This window comes from Anomaloglossus baeobatrachus, chromosome 4, assembly GCF_048569485.1.
Source record: "Anomaloglossus baeobatrachus isolate aAnoBae1 chromosome 4, aAnoBae1.hap1, whole genome shotgun sequence".
NCBI classification, from domain to species: domain Eukaryota; kingdom Metazoa; phylum Chordata; class Amphibia; order Anura; family Aromobatidae; genus Anomaloglossus; species Anomaloglossus baeobatrachus.
The window spans coordinates 91,230,964-91,249,101 of record NC_134356.1 but is presented as its reverse complement, the minus strand read 5'-3'; the positions used below and the strand labels follow the sequence as shown (position 1 = coordinate 91,249,101).

The window sequence follows — 18,138 nt, the reverse complement described above, 5'->3', positions numbered from 1 at the left end:
TGGAGCCTCATGCCGTGTTTCCTTCTCCATCCCTTAGGGCTCTGGTAGAAGTGGGATCCGAAGCGGTCATCCAGGTTCTGGGACCATGCTCCCTCCGCAGCCCCTGAGGGAATCTGCTGGACAGGAGCTTATCTATCCTCAGGGACAGGGCCCTGCATCCACGAGGTACTCTGTGTCCCCATGGGGAATGTGTATGGAGCGCCTGGTTCCCGGACGCCGCAACTGGCTGCTGAATTGGGAAGACCGGGGACTACCGCGCCGACTGCGCCTGCTTGTCGGCCGCGGTATTAAATTTAGTCCCCGGCTTCATCGCGGCCTAGTGGCAAAACTCCCGCCCCCGGGCCTGTCTATCAGAGATAGGGGCGGGACAGCCGACCTGACGTCGGATGTGAGGGCCGGGGCATCCTGTATGCTCCCTCCCCCCTCACTGATCACTGTGGGGACCCCAGATTCCCGCACTTTTCCTAACGCCGCCCACGGCTTCACTCCTCCCCTGAGAGCTCCGGCAGCCATTTTTCGGACATTCTGCCGGTGGAGAATCACAGAGAACAGCTCTGCAGCTCTGGGAGACCAAGGCAGGGAATCTGGAGCACACACACCCCGCTTTTTAGCGGTCGGTAAGCCGCACCGGTCACTCGGTGTTGGTCCCCCTGGGTGCCGGTATAGATACGTATATATATACTTATTTCTGTTCGGCCGGGCTGTATACCCTTTTTTCTATATACCCTCAGTGATCACGCTCCTAGGACACTACAGCATGTCGTCCACAAGGAGCAACGGCACTAAAGCACAGGGTTTTTTTGCGACATGTACCTCTTGTAGGGCTATGTTACCTGCGGGTTCCACCTACCCTCACTGTGAGCAATGCTCGGCCCCTGTTACGCTTGCTCAGCCGGAGCCTCGGTCACTAGTGGGCCCCTCGGCTCAGGCAGACCCCCCTGCTTCCACTGTCCAGGTGGCAGCGACAGAGTTTGCAGTTTTTGCTGAAAAGCTCTGAGTCACTCTCACAATCCATGGCTCAGTCTATGGACAAATGGTCTGCCAAGTTGCTGGAAGCCCTGCAGTCCAGACCGGTCCTTACACAGGCCCCGGACCCTGTTAGATCGGCGCCTCCAGGTCCCTCTCGGTCCACCCCGGCCGGGGTGGGCCCTAGGTCTCACGTGGAGGACTTCTCCACGGACCACAGTCCCAGACCAGCTAAGCGGGCTCGCTTGGAATCTTCCCCGACTTCCTCACGCTGCTCGGGTTCCCAGCTTGAGGACTCTCTGGAGGACGAGGCGGAGGTTGCAGCTCGGGGCTCGGACCCTGATGTTGCTCTCAATCTTGATACACCTGAAGGGGACCCTTTAGTAAATGATCTTATCTCGTCCATCAATCAGGTGTTGGATCTATCTCCCCCGCCTCCACCTATAGAGGAGTCGGCCTCTCAGCAGGAGAAACCCCAGTTTCGGTTTCCCAAACGTACACGGAGTGCATTTTTTGATCACTCTAGCTTCAGGGATGCCATCCAGAAGGCCAGAACGGTTCCGGACAAGCGCTTTACTAAGCGCCTTACTGACACACGTTACCCCTTCCCCGCTGACGTAGTTAAGGGTTGGGCTCAATGTCCCAAGGTGGATCCCCCAGTCTCCAGATTGGCGGCTAGATCTGTGGTTGCGGTTGCAGGATGGCTCATCACTAAAAGATGCCACTGACAGGCAGATAGAACTCCTGATGAAATCCAAGCCGTACAGCGGTGGCATCCGCTAATTCTGTTGCAGTCCGCAGGGCCATGTGGCTGCGCGAATGGAAGGCAGACTCGGCTTCCAAGAGGTTCTTAACCGGTTTGCCGTTTTCTGGCGAGAGATTGTTTGGCGAACGATTGGATGAGATTATTAAGGAATCCAAGGGAAAGGACTCCTCCTTACCCCAGTCCAAACCCAAGAGACCTCAGCAACGAAAGATACAATCGAGGTTTCGGTCCTTTCGTCCCTCCGCCAAGCCACAGTCCTCTTCGTCCAATAGACAGGACAAAGGCCAGAGGAACTCCTATGCGTGGCGGTCTAAGTCACGCCCCCAAAAGACCGCCGGAGGCACTGCCTCCAAGGCGGCCTCCTCATGACTCACGGCATCCCCGAACCGCATCCTCGGTCGGTGGCAGGCTCTCCCGCTTTTGCGACGCCTGGTGGCCACATGTTCAAGACCGATGGGTGAGAGACATCCTGTCTCACGGTTACAGGATAGAGTTCAGCTCTCGTCCTCCGACTCGTTTCTTCAGAACCTCCCCGCCCCCCGCGCGGGCAGACGCACTTTTTCAAGCAGTGGACGCTCTGAAAAAAGGAGTTGTGACCCCCGTTCCCACTCAGGAATAGGGTCGCGTTTTTTACTCCAACTTATTCGTGGTGCCAAAGAAAGACGGATCATTCCGTCCCGTTCTGGACCTCAAATTGCTCAACAAACACGTGAGCACCAGACGATTCCGGATGGAATCTCTCCGCTCGGTCATCGCCTCGATGTCACAAGGAGACTTCCTCGCATCGATCGACATCAAGGATGCTTATCTCCATGTGCCGATCGCACCAGAACATCAACGCTTTTTGCGTTTCGCCATCGGGGACGAACACCTTCAGTTCGTGGCATTGCCCTTCGGCCTGGCGACAGCCCCACGGGTTTTCACCAAAGTCATGGCATCCGTTGTGGCGGTCCTGCATTCTCAGGGGCACTCGGTGATTCCCTACTTAGACGATCTCTTAGTCAGGGCACCTTCTCGGGCGGCGTGTCAACACAGCCTTACCGTCGCTCTGGAGACCCTCCAGCAGTTCGGGTGGCTCATCAACTTCCCAAAATCCAAGTTGACACCGACCCAATCTCTGACTTATCTAGGGATGGAGTTTCATACACAGTCAGCGGTAGTCAAGCTACCACTAGACAAACAGCTGTCACTGCAGGCAGGGGTGCAATCTCTGATTCAGACTCAGTCACACCCCTTGAGACACCTCATGCACTTCCTGGGGAAGATGGTGGCAGCGATGGAAGCAGTGCCTTTCGCGCAATTCCATCTGCGCCAGCTCCAGTGGGACATTCTCCACAAATGGGACAGGAGGTCGAACTCTCTCGACAGGAACGTCTCTCTTTCCCTTGCAACAAAGACGTCTCTTCAGTGGTGGCTTCTTCCCACTTCTCTATCACAGGGAAAATCCTTCCTGCCCCCAACCTGGGCTGTGGTCACCACGGACGCGAGCCTGTCAGGGTGGGGAGCGGTGTTCCTCCATCACAGGGCTCAGGGAACCTGGACTCCGATAGAATCTTCCCTTAAGATCAATGTCCTGGAAATAAGGGCAGTGTATCTGGCCCTATTGGCTTTCCAGCAGTTGCTGGAGGGCAGGCAGATCCGTATCCAGTCGGACAACGCCACTGCCGTCGCATACATCAACCACCAAGGCGGCACGCGGAGTCGTCAAGCCTTCCAAGAAGTCCGGCGAATTCTGCAGTGGGTGGAAGCCACAGCATCCACCATCTCCGCAGTTCACATACCGGGCGTAGAAAACTGGGAAGCAGATTTTCTCAGTCGTCAGGGAATGGATGCGGGGAAATGGTCCCTGCACCCAGAAGTGTTTCGAGAGATCTGTCGCCGCTGGGGAACGCCGGACATCGATCTCATGGCGTCACGGCACAACAACAAGGTCCCGGCCTTCATGGCACGATCTCAAGATCACAGAGCTCTGGCGGCGGACGCATTAGTTCAGGATTGGTCGCAGTTTCGACTGCCTTATGTATTTCCTCCTCTGGCAATGCTGCCCAGAGTACTACGCAAGATCAGGTCCGACTGCCGTCGCGCCATTCTCGTCGCTCCAGACTGGCCGAGGAGGTCATGGTACCCGGATCTGTGGCATCTCACGGTGGGTCAGCCGTGGGCGCTGCCAGACCGCCCAGACTTGCTGTCGCAAGGGCCGTTTTTCCATCTGAATTCTGCGGCCCTCAACCTGACTGTGTGGCCATTGAGTCCTGGCTCCTAGCGTCTTCAGGGTTGTCTCAGGATGTCATTGCCACTATGAGACAGGCCAGGAAACCGACGTCCGCCAAGATCTATTACAGGTCTTGGCGGATTTTCTTGTCCTGGTGTTCTGATAAAGGTTTTACTCCCTGGCCTTTTGCCTTACCCACTTTTCTTTCCTTCCTTCAATCCGGAATGGATAAGGGGTTGTCACTTAGTTCTCTCAAAGGGCAAGTATCGGCACTCTCAATATTCTTTCAAAAGCGTCTAGCCAGGCTTCCGCAGGTCCGCACGTTCCTGCAGGGAGTTTGCCACATAGTCCCACCTTACAAGCGCCCGCTTGAACCCTGGGACCTTAACAGGGTGCTAACGGCTCTTCAGAAACCGCCTTTTGAGCCGCTGCGGGATGTCTCCTTATCACGTCTTTCGCAGAAAGTGGCATTTCTAGTAGCAGTTACTTCACTCTGTAGAGTGTCGGAGCTTGCAGCACTGTCATGCAAAGCCCCCTTCCTGGTTTTTCACCAGGATAAGGTGGTTCTCCGTCCTGTTCCGGAATTTCTCCCTAAGGTGGTATCGCCTTTTCATCTCAATCAGGATATCACCTTACCTTCATTTTGCCCTAATCCAATTCACCGCTTTTAAAAGGATTTGCACTCATTAGATCTAGTGAGAGCACTCCGGTACTACGTATCTCGCACAGCGCCCCTGCTCCGTTCAGATGCACTCTTTGTACTTGTCGCCGGTCAGCGTAAGGGTTCGCAGGCTTCCAAGTCAACCTTGGCTCGGTGGATCAAGGAACCGATTCTTGAAGCTTACCGTTCTTCGGGGCTTCCGCTTCCTTCGGGGCTGAAAGCCCATTCTACCAGAGCCGTGGGTGCGTCCTGGGCATTGCGGCACCGGGCGACGGCTCAGCAGGTGTGTCAGGCAGCTACCTGGTCTAGCCTGCACACTTTCACGAAACACTATCAGGTGCATACCTATGCTTCGGCAGATGCCAGTCTAGGTAGGCGAGTCCTTCAGGCGGCGGTTGCCCACCTGTAAGAGGGAGCCGTGTCGGCTCTATTTATCGAGGTATTCTTTTACCCACCCAGGGACTGCTTTTGGACGTCCCAATTGTCTGGGTCTCCCAATGGAGCGACAAAGAAGAAGGGAATTTTGTTTACTTACCGTAAATTCCTTTTCTTCTAGCTCCTATTGGGAGACCCAGCACCCGCCCCTGTTCCCTTCGGGCTAGTTGTTCTTTTGTGTACACATGTTGTTCATGTTCAATTGTTTCATGGTTTTCAGTTCTCCGAACATCCTTCGGATTGAATTTACCTTAAACCAATTTATAAGTTTCCTCCTTTCTGCTTTTGCACCAAAACTGAGGAGCCCGTGAGGCACGGGAGGGTGTATAGGCAGAGGGGAGGGGTTACACTTTTGAGTGTAATACTTTGTGTGGCCTCCGGAGGCAGAAGCTATACACCCAATTGTCTGGGTCTCCCAATAGGAGCTAGAAGAAAAGGAATTTACGGTAAGTAAACAAAATTCCCTTCTTTTCAACCCGGTAAGTATACAGTTACACACACACACGCACACACGCACACATATACACATACATACATACATACACACACACACATACACAAACATACACACACACATACATACATACATGCGCGCGCACACACACACACACACACACGCGCACACACGCACACATATACACATACATACATACATACATACACACACACATACACAAACATACACACACATACATACATACATGCGCGCACACACACACACACACACACACACACACACACACACACACACACACACACATACATACATACATCACACGCACATACATACACACACACATATATACATACACATACATACATACACACACTCACATACATACATGCGCACACACACACACATACATACACACACATATGCATATACACACATACATACATACATACATACACACACACACACACACACACACACGCGTGCGCGCACACATACATACACACATATGCCCATACATACACACACACATATGCACATACATACATACACACACACATATGCACATACATACATACACACACACACATTTACACATACACACACATACATACATACATGCGCGTGCACACACACACACACACGCGCGCACACACGCACACATATACACATACATACATACATACATACACACACATATACACAAACATACACACATACATACATACATGCGCACACACACACACACACACACACACACACACACACACATACATACATACATACATCACACGCACATACATACACACACACACACATATATACATACACATACATACATACACACACTCACATACATACATACATGCGCACACACACACACATACATACACACACATATGCATATACACACATACATACATACACACACACACACACGCGTGCGCGCACACATACATACACACATATGCCCATACATACACACACACATATGCCCATACATACACACACACATATGCACATGCATACATACACACACACATACACACCTACATGCACACATAAGTTTGAGTAAAGACTCCCCTCACACACTCTTGTTCACCAATTTATTAATTAAGAAATCCTCAAAGTTGTGGCTTAATCCATTGGTGTAATGTCCCACAACTCCCAATGAAACCTATGGAGCTTCGTTCTGAGAACATTCTAAAACAAGGCTCCATAGATCACTCGTGGTCAACGGCAGGTACGGAATTTCCCACGAGATAGAACTTAGTGGGCACATACCCTATCAGGACTCACTGCACCCTGAACGCAGCGGGTCCTGACCTGCGGGGCCGCGAGTCCCCTCCGCAGGAGACCGCAGCTGCTTGTAGCCGTGATCAGGGTTCAGTGCGCTGTGGTCTCTTGCTTGTGTTCAGGACACATGCAAATCAGCAAAACAAACAATTGACATGCTGAGGTTTGGAAAGCCGCACCACAAGTCAGTGTTTGCTGCGGAAAAAAACAGCACAGTGGGCACGGGATTTCTAGAAATCCATCCACTGTGCTTGTACTGTACAAAGAAGCGTTTTCGACGCAGTGAAAACATGCTACATCCAAAACACTGCAAACGCTGATCGTGGGCACACACCTTTAAAGCTCTACCAGTGCTTTAAAAAGGTGGTTCACCCATATTTTTTATTGTCCAGATCGATATTATATTGAGAAACAATGTTTCTCTCAAATACCTTGTGTTGGCAATAGTGCCTGTGAGAGACGCTATTGCAGATCGCTGTTCCCCGCTCCAGTGACATCTCCATCAAGTGCTGCGCACATCACATCAGTGCAGCCAGTCGCATTCTTCGCTGCAAGCAAGAGACGCGCTGTGCTGTGAGGGGGGAGCAGGGAGCAGATGGGCTTTGATTAGCGGTGAAACACAGCTCAGTGAGTGAGGAAGAATACAGCCAGCTGCACGGATGTGACGTGTGCAGCACTTGACAAAGACGTCACTGGATGGGGAACAGCGGTCTGCAATAGCGCCTCTCACATGCACTATTGCCAACACAAGGTTCTTTTCCTGCAAGCACGTGCTGTAAACTTACGCATTTTCGTTGTGAAGGGGTTAACTTATGATTGGGTTTGTTGAAGATTTCTCGCTATGGGTTCACTACCAACAAGAACCCTCAAGTTACATTACAATTCTAGTAAGTGTGGTTTATAAATTCCACATTTACTTCCGGCTGAATAAAAGGTGTGTGAGCTGGAGAGATCGCATTGTACTCGCTAAGGTAAAAGTCCCATGGAACTCTGCATATATCAAGTATCTATGAGGAGTATCCGCAGGACTGGATATGTGAAGCAGTCGTCAGATGTATTTTATAAAGCCGGAGCCAGCACTATTCATTTTTAGCCCATGAAAGCATTCACAGTCTGAAGGGCATTTTTCTGGAAGCTCATCGCTACTAATACACAAATTTTCCAATGTATTTAACATGGACAATTGATAACTTTATCACGTAATGCCTTTCTTTTTCTTACCAGAGGTCAATGCCTTGAGACTTGAACTTGAAGGAATTACAGTGAAGGGAAAAAATTGTCCTAAGCCAATTAAAACCTGGGTCCAATGTGGCATATCGATGAAGATTCTGAATTCCCTTAAAAAGTAAGGATTTATCTGTATATGCTCAGTGTGGTGCGTGTAAGTAGCATTGGTGCAGTTACCTGTAGTTTTGCTCTGCAGGCCTCCACCGATCCCTGACTCTGTGTTTATGAATCTAATGACCAATTTGGAGCAATGCCATGAGACAAAGGTTGGCCTTCGCTTCAGTGCACAAATGTTTTTTCCATAGTGACTGGTTAGCAAGTAAATCTTGCCTCAGTTACTGCTTGTGTTCCCCTTACAATTGTAGACTGTGCTCCCTATTCTTCCTACATATTTTCTTCTGTGCAGCATTATGTGGCTGATTATTGTGCACCACAATTTCCCCAGAGTAATAAAGCTTAAAGGGAACCTGTCACCAGATTTGGGTCCTTTAAGCTGCAGCCACCACCACCGGGCTCTTACATACAGCATTCTAACATGGTGTATATAAGAGCCCAGGCCGCTGTGTAGAACATAAAAATCACTTTATAATACTCACCTAAACGGTCGCTGCGGTGGAGTTGTGTATGACGTAGGATGCATCATGCACCCAGGCTTCAGAAGAAGGACGACAAAGATGGCTGAAAGAGGAGGCACCGGAGAACAGACGCCCATGTGACCCAACTCCACTGCAGCGACCGTTTAGGTGAGTATTATAAAGTGATTTTTACGTTTTACACAGCGGCCTGGGCTCCTATATACAGCATTCTAACATGCAGTATATAAGAGTCCACTGGTGGTGGCCGCACCTTATAGGCCCCAAATCTGCTGACAGGTTCCCTTTAATTACAGTGTAACCTCTGAAGACCCCCCTACCTGGACCAGATTTCTCAGTGACCAGATCTCAGTTTTGCTTTATGTTGTGTACTCTGGATTCTTTGTGAAGTCCTGCCCTGTCCTCATGATAACTCGAATTCTCTTTTTAATGTCCCTGTGAAGATCTGAGATTGTGTTGTATTAATCACCTAGGCAGGTTAATGATGCAATTTTTATTTTTCTGTCCACGGTCTCGCAGCAACTCTGGGTAGATGGTCAAAAGGAGATGTCCCCAGTCACCGAGAGCCCAAACCAGGACTGTTAGTTTTACTGCCCTCGCACCAGGCTATTCCCACTGTCTCCCAACTTTTGGTTGGTCAACAGCTTTTGTATCTCCCGCTGTTGTGGTCTGCAGTCACAGCCTATGCTCCTTCAGACAACGAATACCACGTCTGTAGCATGTTACAGCTCCATCCAGCAACAACACCCAACCCCTCGTCAGAGTCCGAAGTACCCCAAGCCACCCATCTGTTATTTCCTGAGGCCAAGCCTCTCACCTTGAGACCGCATTCAAGACCCCGTGTGGTGACTGCTCCACTGGGCCTGCTATCACCATCTACATAATGGGACTAGTGGCTGACAGAACAATGGCTTTATTTGAGGCTCCTGTGACATTAGTGAGCATAATGGAATGATTGCTTCGTTCTAATTACCAATCTCATGCCTGGCCTTGTGTGTTCATAAGATCCAGCTGGCACATCTGTGCCTCATGGCTCTAGGCTCTGGATGAGTATGGTATGTGTACGTGTGAACTGTATCCCACCATGGCGCCCCTCCCGGTCCTTTAAGATTTTATTGTGCACCTTAAACTGATGAGCAATAAAATTTCTAATAAAACACAACAATGAGATCGATGTAAGTCTGAATCCCATAGAGCCGCCATGCACTCCGCTCTGCGTCCAATAGTCTTAAGTCCGCAGCCAGATCCTCAGTCCTATTAACAGAAATCTTTTTTTTTTATTCTTAATCGTGTTCTCCTGACCACATGGCAGACCCCTCCACAAGTTCAGCCATATATCACCCTCTTTTCATCTTTTCCTGGAAATTTAAGGCAGGAGGAAATTAGCTAAATTTAAGAAATGAATGAAGTACTCACCTGTTTGGTCCTATCAGGTCTCATTAATACGTGCAGCAGTGACGACCTGACCACTACAGCCAGTCACTGGCACAGGAGCACAGAGGCCAATGATTGACTGCAGTGGTCACATTTATTTTTAACTTTGCAAGACTTTCTAAAGAGATAGTCAAATGTGTTAGTTGTGGTGAAGCAATTGTCATTTTAATGTTGTAATACATTACTGCAATAAGTTCTAAAAATATTGTCTGTTAAATTGGAGACATACGATAAGCATAGTGACCTTTTAGGCTATGTGCCCTGCGAATATATCCACAGGTACGTCCGCAGGTTTCCCGCAGCAGCTCCCCGGAATCCGCAGCTATACGTAGCTGCGGGATTCCAGCGAAATAGCTGTGAACATTCATGCGACTTACCTGCAGAAGTCCCGGCTTCTATCTCCATAATGGAGGGCCGGAATTTCTGCAGGAATAATTGACATGCAGTTATGTGCGGCTGCAGGACACCCGCAGCATATTCTGCAGCCGCACATATTTCATCATGGACACAGACACTCCCCATGTCCCATAGGATAACATGGGAAGTGAAAATCCAGATAAATCCGTAGGTTTTCCGTGGCAAAATCGGCAGGTACATTGTCCCGAGGACACATAGCCTTAAAGTATTTTTTTACATTTAACGTGTTAATCTTTTGTTTGCCATCAGACACGCATATGAAAAACCAACACCAATCCAAGCACAAGCTATTCCTGCAATCATGTCTGGCCGTGATTTGATTGGTATTGCCAAAACTGGAAGCGGAAAAACAATTGCCTTCCTTTTGCCTATGTTTCGACATATTATGGACCAGAGACCCTTAGAAGAAGCGGAAGGACCAATCTGTAAGTCATTTTTCTAAAATTCCTCATGTTACGTTTTTTGGTTGGTTGTTTTTTTTTAAAGATATTTTTCTCAATTACAACGTAGTAGTATTTCACTTTATGGCAGCTGTGTTTGGAGTAATTCCTGCTTATGCGGACACCATTTCAGCAGACCCAAAGGCAGAATGTCATAGCAAAGACCGTATTCTCATGGCAGTTTTGCAGGGAAGCATGTAGATTTGCATTAAAGCATAAGGCTATGTGCGCACGTTGCGTAAATACATGCAGTTACGCTGCGCTTTGTAGCTCAGCGTAACTGCATGCGTCCTGCGTCCCCTGCACAGTCTATGGAGATTGTGCAGGGGCCGTGCGCACGTGGCGTCTTAGAGCGCAGCGCTTCGGCTGCTGCCCGAAGCGCTGCGTTCAAGAAGTGACATGTCACTTCTTCCGTGCGCTTTGCCGGCAGCTCCTGCTCTGTCTATGGCAGGAGCTGCAGGCAGAGCGCATGGAATCGGCTTTTTTTTTTTTTTCTACGGACATTTTCTGCAGCGAATTGAAGCGCACGTGTGCTCTTCAGATCGCTGCAGAAATTTCTGCAGGGCTAGTACGCAACGTGCGCACATAGCCTAAAAAGGTATGTCTATGTATGTAGCAGAGCCTGAGACTCGTCACACCTTCTAGGAGTATGTGCACACATCTTATCCAAGCTATAAAGAATGAACATATGCACTGCAATATAAACACGACTTAGCATGCTGTATGGGGTGCGTCATTCTATGCAGCCATTGGCACACTCATGATGTTATCATGGGATGCCAATGGGTTGATATGACCGCCAGGGATCTGTTGAAGACCTTCATTCTTGTCTTTATGGAACTTCCTTGAAGCCCTGCCAGTGCCCGTGGCTATGGTATTGCTATATACAATACAAGAGATCAGATGATCGCAGGCTCAATTCTCCGTAGAGGACTAATGAATACTAAGAAAAGCAAAAAACAAGTGAAAAAAATTAACAAAGGTTCAAATCCTATATGTGGTATCGCCGTGTTCAGAAAAGTCTGATCTATCAAAATATAAAAATAGCCTAAATCGTAAGTGGTGTAAACAGAAAAAAATCAAAACTACTAACATTACATTTTTGGGGGGTCACTGCAATACCACAAAAAATGCTGTAATGAGCAATCAGAATGTCAGGTTTAGTTTCCCCAGTAGGAGCATTGCATGGCTTATAAGCTTCCTTACACCTGTCACGTCAGCCATGTCACTCTAAACAAGGAGAAACATTACTCATTCAATCGAAGAGCAGACAGACGCATTAAGGACATGTACGCCAGGCAATCTGTGCCTATATGCTTTTGCAATGTATTACTGAGCTTCCAAGAACTGGTATGTCAGAAGATGGTTTTAACAACAATTCTGTTCTTTTAGGAGTACTTTTTATATTGTTTAGCATGTGTAAGATGTAAGTAATTGCATAATTTCTGCATAAAATTTTGTAACTGAATATAAATGACATCTTTCTTTTCAGCGGTCATAATGACACCTACTAGGGAGCTGGCTTTACAAATAACCAAAGAGTGCAAGAAGTTCTCCAAGACTCTTGGACTGAGGGTAGTCTGTGTATATGGAGGAACGGGGATCAGTGAGCAGGTATGCTAAAACATGCATGCGTCTAATTTGTTTTATCTGTAAATATGCCTTTCTGCCTGCTTCTCAGATTTCCTTCCTCCACTCCCCTACGTCCTGGACTGTGAAGGCCTAGCTATGAATCGTTTGTCCAGTATAATAATAAGATAATCTGTCCTTTGAATGCTTTATGTATTGCTTCTCCATATATACCTAATTGAAATATTAAAGGAATGTATAACCGAAACAAATTCTGCTTAGGACTAAGTAGAATAAGTTTTTAGTTCATGAATAAGTAACTGACATTCATGAATAGAAGAGATACTTATCTGTAGTTTCAAATAAGTAACTGACATTGTTCCATTCATAGACTCTTGTCTATGCCTAGACACACCTGAAATGCTTTACTAAAGAATGTTGTTCAAACAAGGAATGAACTATGCCCGGCTAGCTGGTTGGTTAATAGATAACGTGGATGTATTGAGTAAGCTGTATATATATGCTATGTTTTGAATACAAGGGTCAGAGCATTGAGCTTCTCCTGGATAGAGACACGTCTCTGTGTGGTCATTTCTCCTGATTCATCAGCGCAGCTCTGATTTGGAATCCTCCTCCAAGACCCCCTGAAGGTCTCCCCAACAGGACTAATTTATTTTTTATTATTATTATCATTATTTATTATAACGCTATTTATTCCATGGCGCTTTACATGTGAAAGGAGTATACATAATAGGGACAAGTACAATAATCATAAACAATACAAGGCACAGACAGGTACAGAAGGAGAGAGGTCCCTGCCCACGAGGGCTCACAGTCTACAAGGGATGGGTGAGGGTAGAGCTGGTCGTGCAGTGCTATAGTAGACTGAGGGTTACTGTAGTTTGTAGGCTTCTCGGAAGAGGTGGGTCATCAGGTTCCTTTTGAAGCTTGTCAAGGTAGGCGAGAGTCTTATATGTTGTGTCAGAGCATTTCAGAGTATGGGGGAGGCACGGGAGAAACTCACTCTGATGAAGTTGAAGAAGTGAGGCATCAGCTTACTGCTGCTTCAGAGAGACAGTGAATAAAGCACAGATACAAAGGACGTTTCAGCAGTATTTTTTTCTCACACCCTGCTCATTACTGTTGTATCATGCCCTCTGTGGTGTTTCTTCTGTATGTATGAGACTGTGCATGGGATGACCTTATAGCAGCTAGTCCCCACCCAATAGCTCCAGGAAAACTGACACATACATGGAGCCTGCAGAGGAGGAGATACAGGTTATATATTCACCAGAATTGTTGTTATTCCTCAGGTATGAATTTAATGTTGCTGGAGATGTTCTAATAAGAGAAGAATCTATTACCAGTATTATGCTATGTTCACAGTGTTTTTGCTCAGTTTTTTTCTGCAGCAAAACCTCAGATTTTCCCAGGAAATAACCTGTGGTTTTGTCTTGTTCTTTTGCCGCGGTTTTGCACTTCCTCATGTATTTTGTACGGGTTAAAAAACCACTGTAAAAACGATGAAAGAATTGACATGCTAATTCTTTCAAATAATCTCTTAGGTTAGGAAGGAGACAAACTCTAGCGCCACCTATTGGAAGTCGCAATCCTACAAGTCAAGTGACCCTTTAACGAGGCTTGTCATATGACTTAGGATTTATGCCAGATCAGAACCTCAATTTGCAGACAAGGTGTTTCTGGGGATGGTTGTGCCTCGTCAGTGCAAAGAATGAAATCTGATCTGGCTGTATGAGAGACTAAGGTTCTAAAGGGGAAGCTATTCTTGAGGTGACTGACACACCATGCCAGTGGTGAAGAGACTTTAAGTCGCAATGCTTCTCTGGGAAATTTGCAGTTCCCAGAGGAACATTGTAGCTTAAAGTCTCCTCACCACTGGAATTCTTGCAAAAACGCAGCAAAAACCAAGGTGGTTGACAAAAGTCAGGAAAAAAATGCAGATGTTTTGTGTGTGTGCGCCATGAGATTTCAGGAATCTCATAGACTTTGCTGGGACTGTGAAGTCAATGTTTTACTAGCATGGATTTGCATAAAACCAAGGCAAAGACAATGCTAAAAAAAACTCAACAAAACCGCCCTGTGTGAACAGCTGAAAAAAACAGCCTTAGTGTTCAAATTTTTCCACTTCGCATCTTGGTAGATGGCTTCATAGTAATTCCTTACTACGTTTCCCGTTTTTCAGATTGCTGAACTTAAGCGAGGTGCAGAGATAATAGTCTGTACGCCCGGCCGCATGATAGACATGTTAGCTGCAAACAATGGTGAGTCATTATTTCTTGTGAAAGGTTTTCTATTTTATTTCCATTTTGCAATGTATTTTTTACTTGTTTTACATCTCTTACTCAAAGTTCACAGGGGCTGTAACATTGATGTCCTGTCCAAGACCCCTGCTAATGAGCACAGAAATGTAGCTGCAATGGCCCGTATTTATAAAGGCACGTTGGCTTGTCTGGCCATATTTCTTTAATGCCGAATTCCCAGTAAATTCTTGTGAGACAAAAATGGAAAGGTTACAAGGGTTACACAGCTGCCATTGATGCCGACAGTCGTGTCCCATAATGAAATTAAAGTGGGATGATTGCAATTTGTCTATTGCTCCTGTCTCCAATTTTATGGTGTACTTCAAAATAATAGATATTAGGTCCCAGATAAGAAACCCTCTGGAAACAGAATTATTTCTCAAATGTGGCAATTTGTTGCAAAACTTTGTGACAAAAAAAAAATCCCACAAATGAATTGTGTTGGTTCTGCAAATTCCACTTAGATGAGTAAGATAGACCCAGACAAATCTGCAACAAATCTGCTGCATGTGAAAACAGTGGTATTGCTTTATCAATTCTGCAGCTGAAATTCCTAAGGCTATGTGCCCACGTGACAATGTACCCGCGGATTTTGCCACGGAAAACCTGCAAGTTTATCTGGACTTTTTAGATAAATCTCGAAGTTTTTGCAAGTACAGACACTCCCCATGTTATCCTATGGGACATAGGGTGTGCTGTGTCCTTGCTGCAGTATCTGCGGCTGCGGAATATGCTGCGGATGTCCCGCAGCCGCACATAACTGCATGTCAATTATTCCTGCAGAAATATCTGCAGATGTTTCGCCTCTCCACTATGGAGATGGAGGCCAGGACTTCTGCAGGTAAGTCGCACGAATGTCCGCAGGTTTACCGCAGCTATTTCGCTGGAATCCTGCAGCTATCCATTGCTGCGGATTCCGGGGATCAGCTGCGGGAAACCTGCGGATATATCCGCGGGTACATAGTCCCGTGGGCACATAGCCTAAGGCTTATTGCAAGCAAAAAAATTGACTAGCCAGGTAGTCAGTAAAGGAGATCAAAACCCTTTTACCCTGCTAATTTAGATCACCAGCTTACACCACAGATTTCTAGTTGTAATTCTCAGTGCTGTTGTCTATATTCTCCCCCACTTTACACAAACCCTGATATGTGTGAGAAGTTATACAATTCAGGTCTCTTACTACAAACCTATTTTTTTCTCTAAATTGATTCCTTTTCTTGCCTACTTCTACTAAAAGTAAATTTAACTGCAAGGAACACTCTGAGATTTAGCAAATATGGCTATTTTTTTTCCAGCATCCACACTACTGAAACCTTGTAATAAACTATTTCAATGTGCTTCCATATAGAGATTTTGTAGACTGCAGCACTGTATTGAGGTGAGCGTCTAATCAAACGTTTCCATAAGTTATTTGCTGAAAAGTGGCAGCAATGTTTTGTTCCAGGGAAACCCCTATATTGTGGATTGGTCACCAGATTTCAAAATGCAAACTGCATACGTTAAAGGGAATCTGTCAGTAGGATCATCCCAACTAAGCCATCTACAGCTCTGGAAAAAATTGAGACCACACTTCCAAATTGTCAGTTTTTCTGATTTTTCTCTTTTATAGGTATATTTTTCAGTAAATTGTTCCTTTATTCTAAAAACTACTGACAACGTCTCCCAATATTCAAGCAATACATTTTGTATTTATTTTTTGAAAATGAGAAATGGTCAAAATAACAAAAAAAAAATTGCATTGCTTTCACACCTCCAATAATGCAAATAAAACAAGTTCAATCATTTAGAAACAACAATACTAATAATGTTTTACCTCAGGAAGAGTTCAGAAAGCAATATTTTGTGGAATAGCCTTGATTTTTAATCCCAGTTTTCATGCGTCTTGGCATGCTTTCCACCAGTCTGTCACACTGCTTTTGGGTGACCTTATGCCATTCCTGGTGCCAAAATATAAGCAATTCTTCTTCGTTTGATGGCTTGTGACTATCAATCTTCCTATTGATTACATTCCAGACGTTTTCAATGAGGTTCAGGTCTGGAGATTGGGCTGGCCATGACAGTGTTTTGATGTGGTGGTCCTTCATCCACACATTGATATTGACCTCACTGTGTGGCATGGCGCTTAGTCCTGCTGAAAAAAAACAGTCCTTAGAGTTGGGGAACATTGCCTGAGCAGAAGGAAGAAGCATATATGTAAATGAGCTGTTAAGATATCTGGGCTGGAAATAGATCTCCCTGAGGATCTGCCACCAGAGCTTATTATAAATAAAGGTTGCATTTATAATTTGTTTTAGCCGCTCTCCGCTCTCCTGATCTCACTGCAGAGCTGTGTGTGATTATAACTGACACATCTACACGTATTGTAATAATGCTGAAATACAGCAGAGCTGTGAGTACTGCAGAGAATGTATTTGTAAGGAAATAGTTCAGTTCTACCTTTCTCTGTTAGGTACGTGTCTCACACTAGTAATTCACCTTTTACTTTAAATATGCTCTGAAGCCAGATGCCATTGCTGATCAGTGTCCGGCCCATGGCCTGCAACAGCTCATTTACACATACAAAAACATGAATTTCTTTGTCGCTCCATTGGGAGACCCAGACAATTGGGTGTATAGCTTCTGCCTCCGGAGGCCACACAAAGTATTACACTTTAAAAAGTGTAACCCCTCCCCTCTGCTATACACCCTCCCGTGCATCACGGGCCCATCAGTTTTTATGCTTTGTGTTGAAGGAGGCACACATGCACGCAAGCTCCACAAGTTAGTCGGCAGCAGCTGCTGACTATATCGGATGGAAGAAAAGAGGGCCCATTACAGGGCTCCCGGCATGCTCCCTTCTCACCCCACTCTGAGTCGGCGGTGCTGTTAAGGTTGAGGTACCCATTGCGGGTACACAGGCAGGAGCCACATGCCGTTTTCCTTCCCCATCCCTTACAGGGCTCTGGGTGAAGTGGGATCCTAAACGGTCTCCAGGCACTGGGACCGCGCTCCCTCCGCAGCCCCTGGGGGAATCTGCTGGACAGGAGCCCGGGTATCGTCAGGGACATGGCCCTGCTACTCTGAGGTACTCTGTGTCCCCTTGGGGACGGCGCATAGAGCGCCTGTTTGATACACGCTGCAGCAGCTGCTGGGTGTGTTGGTGCGCCGGGACTACCGCGCTGGCCGCGCTTGTTTGCCGGCCGCGCTTATAACTCGAGTCCCCGGCTTTTGCGGCCTAGTGCCGCATATTCCCGCCCCCGGGCCTGCCAGTCAGGAGTAAGGGCGGGACGCTGCACGGAACGTCAGCGCTGAGGGCAGGAGCATACTTTGTATCCTCCTCCCCCCTCACTGTGCACAGTGGGGCACCA

At 47.0% G+C, this 18,138-nt stretch overlaps 1 protein-coding gene across 1 annotated transcript in view; it reads left to right on the top strand.

Moving 5' to 3' along the window:
- Nucleotides 1–18,138, top strand: part of DDX46 (DEAD-box helicase 46) — a 209,277-nt gene that overhangs the window by 93,260 nt on the left and 97,879 nt on the right. The window contains exons 9-12 of the mRNA XM_075344461.1: nucleotides 8,015–8,135; nucleotides 10,711–10,886; nucleotides 12,394–12,515; nucleotides 14,674–14,752. Of these exons, the coding sequence (XP_075200576.1) occupies nucleotides 8,015–8,135; nucleotides 10,711–10,886; nucleotides 12,394–12,515; nucleotides 14,674–14,752 (498 nt within the window). The remainder of the gene's footprint in view (nucleotides 1–8,014; nucleotides 8,136–10,710; nucleotides 10,887–12,393; nucleotides 12,516–14,673; nucleotides 14,753–18,138) is intronic.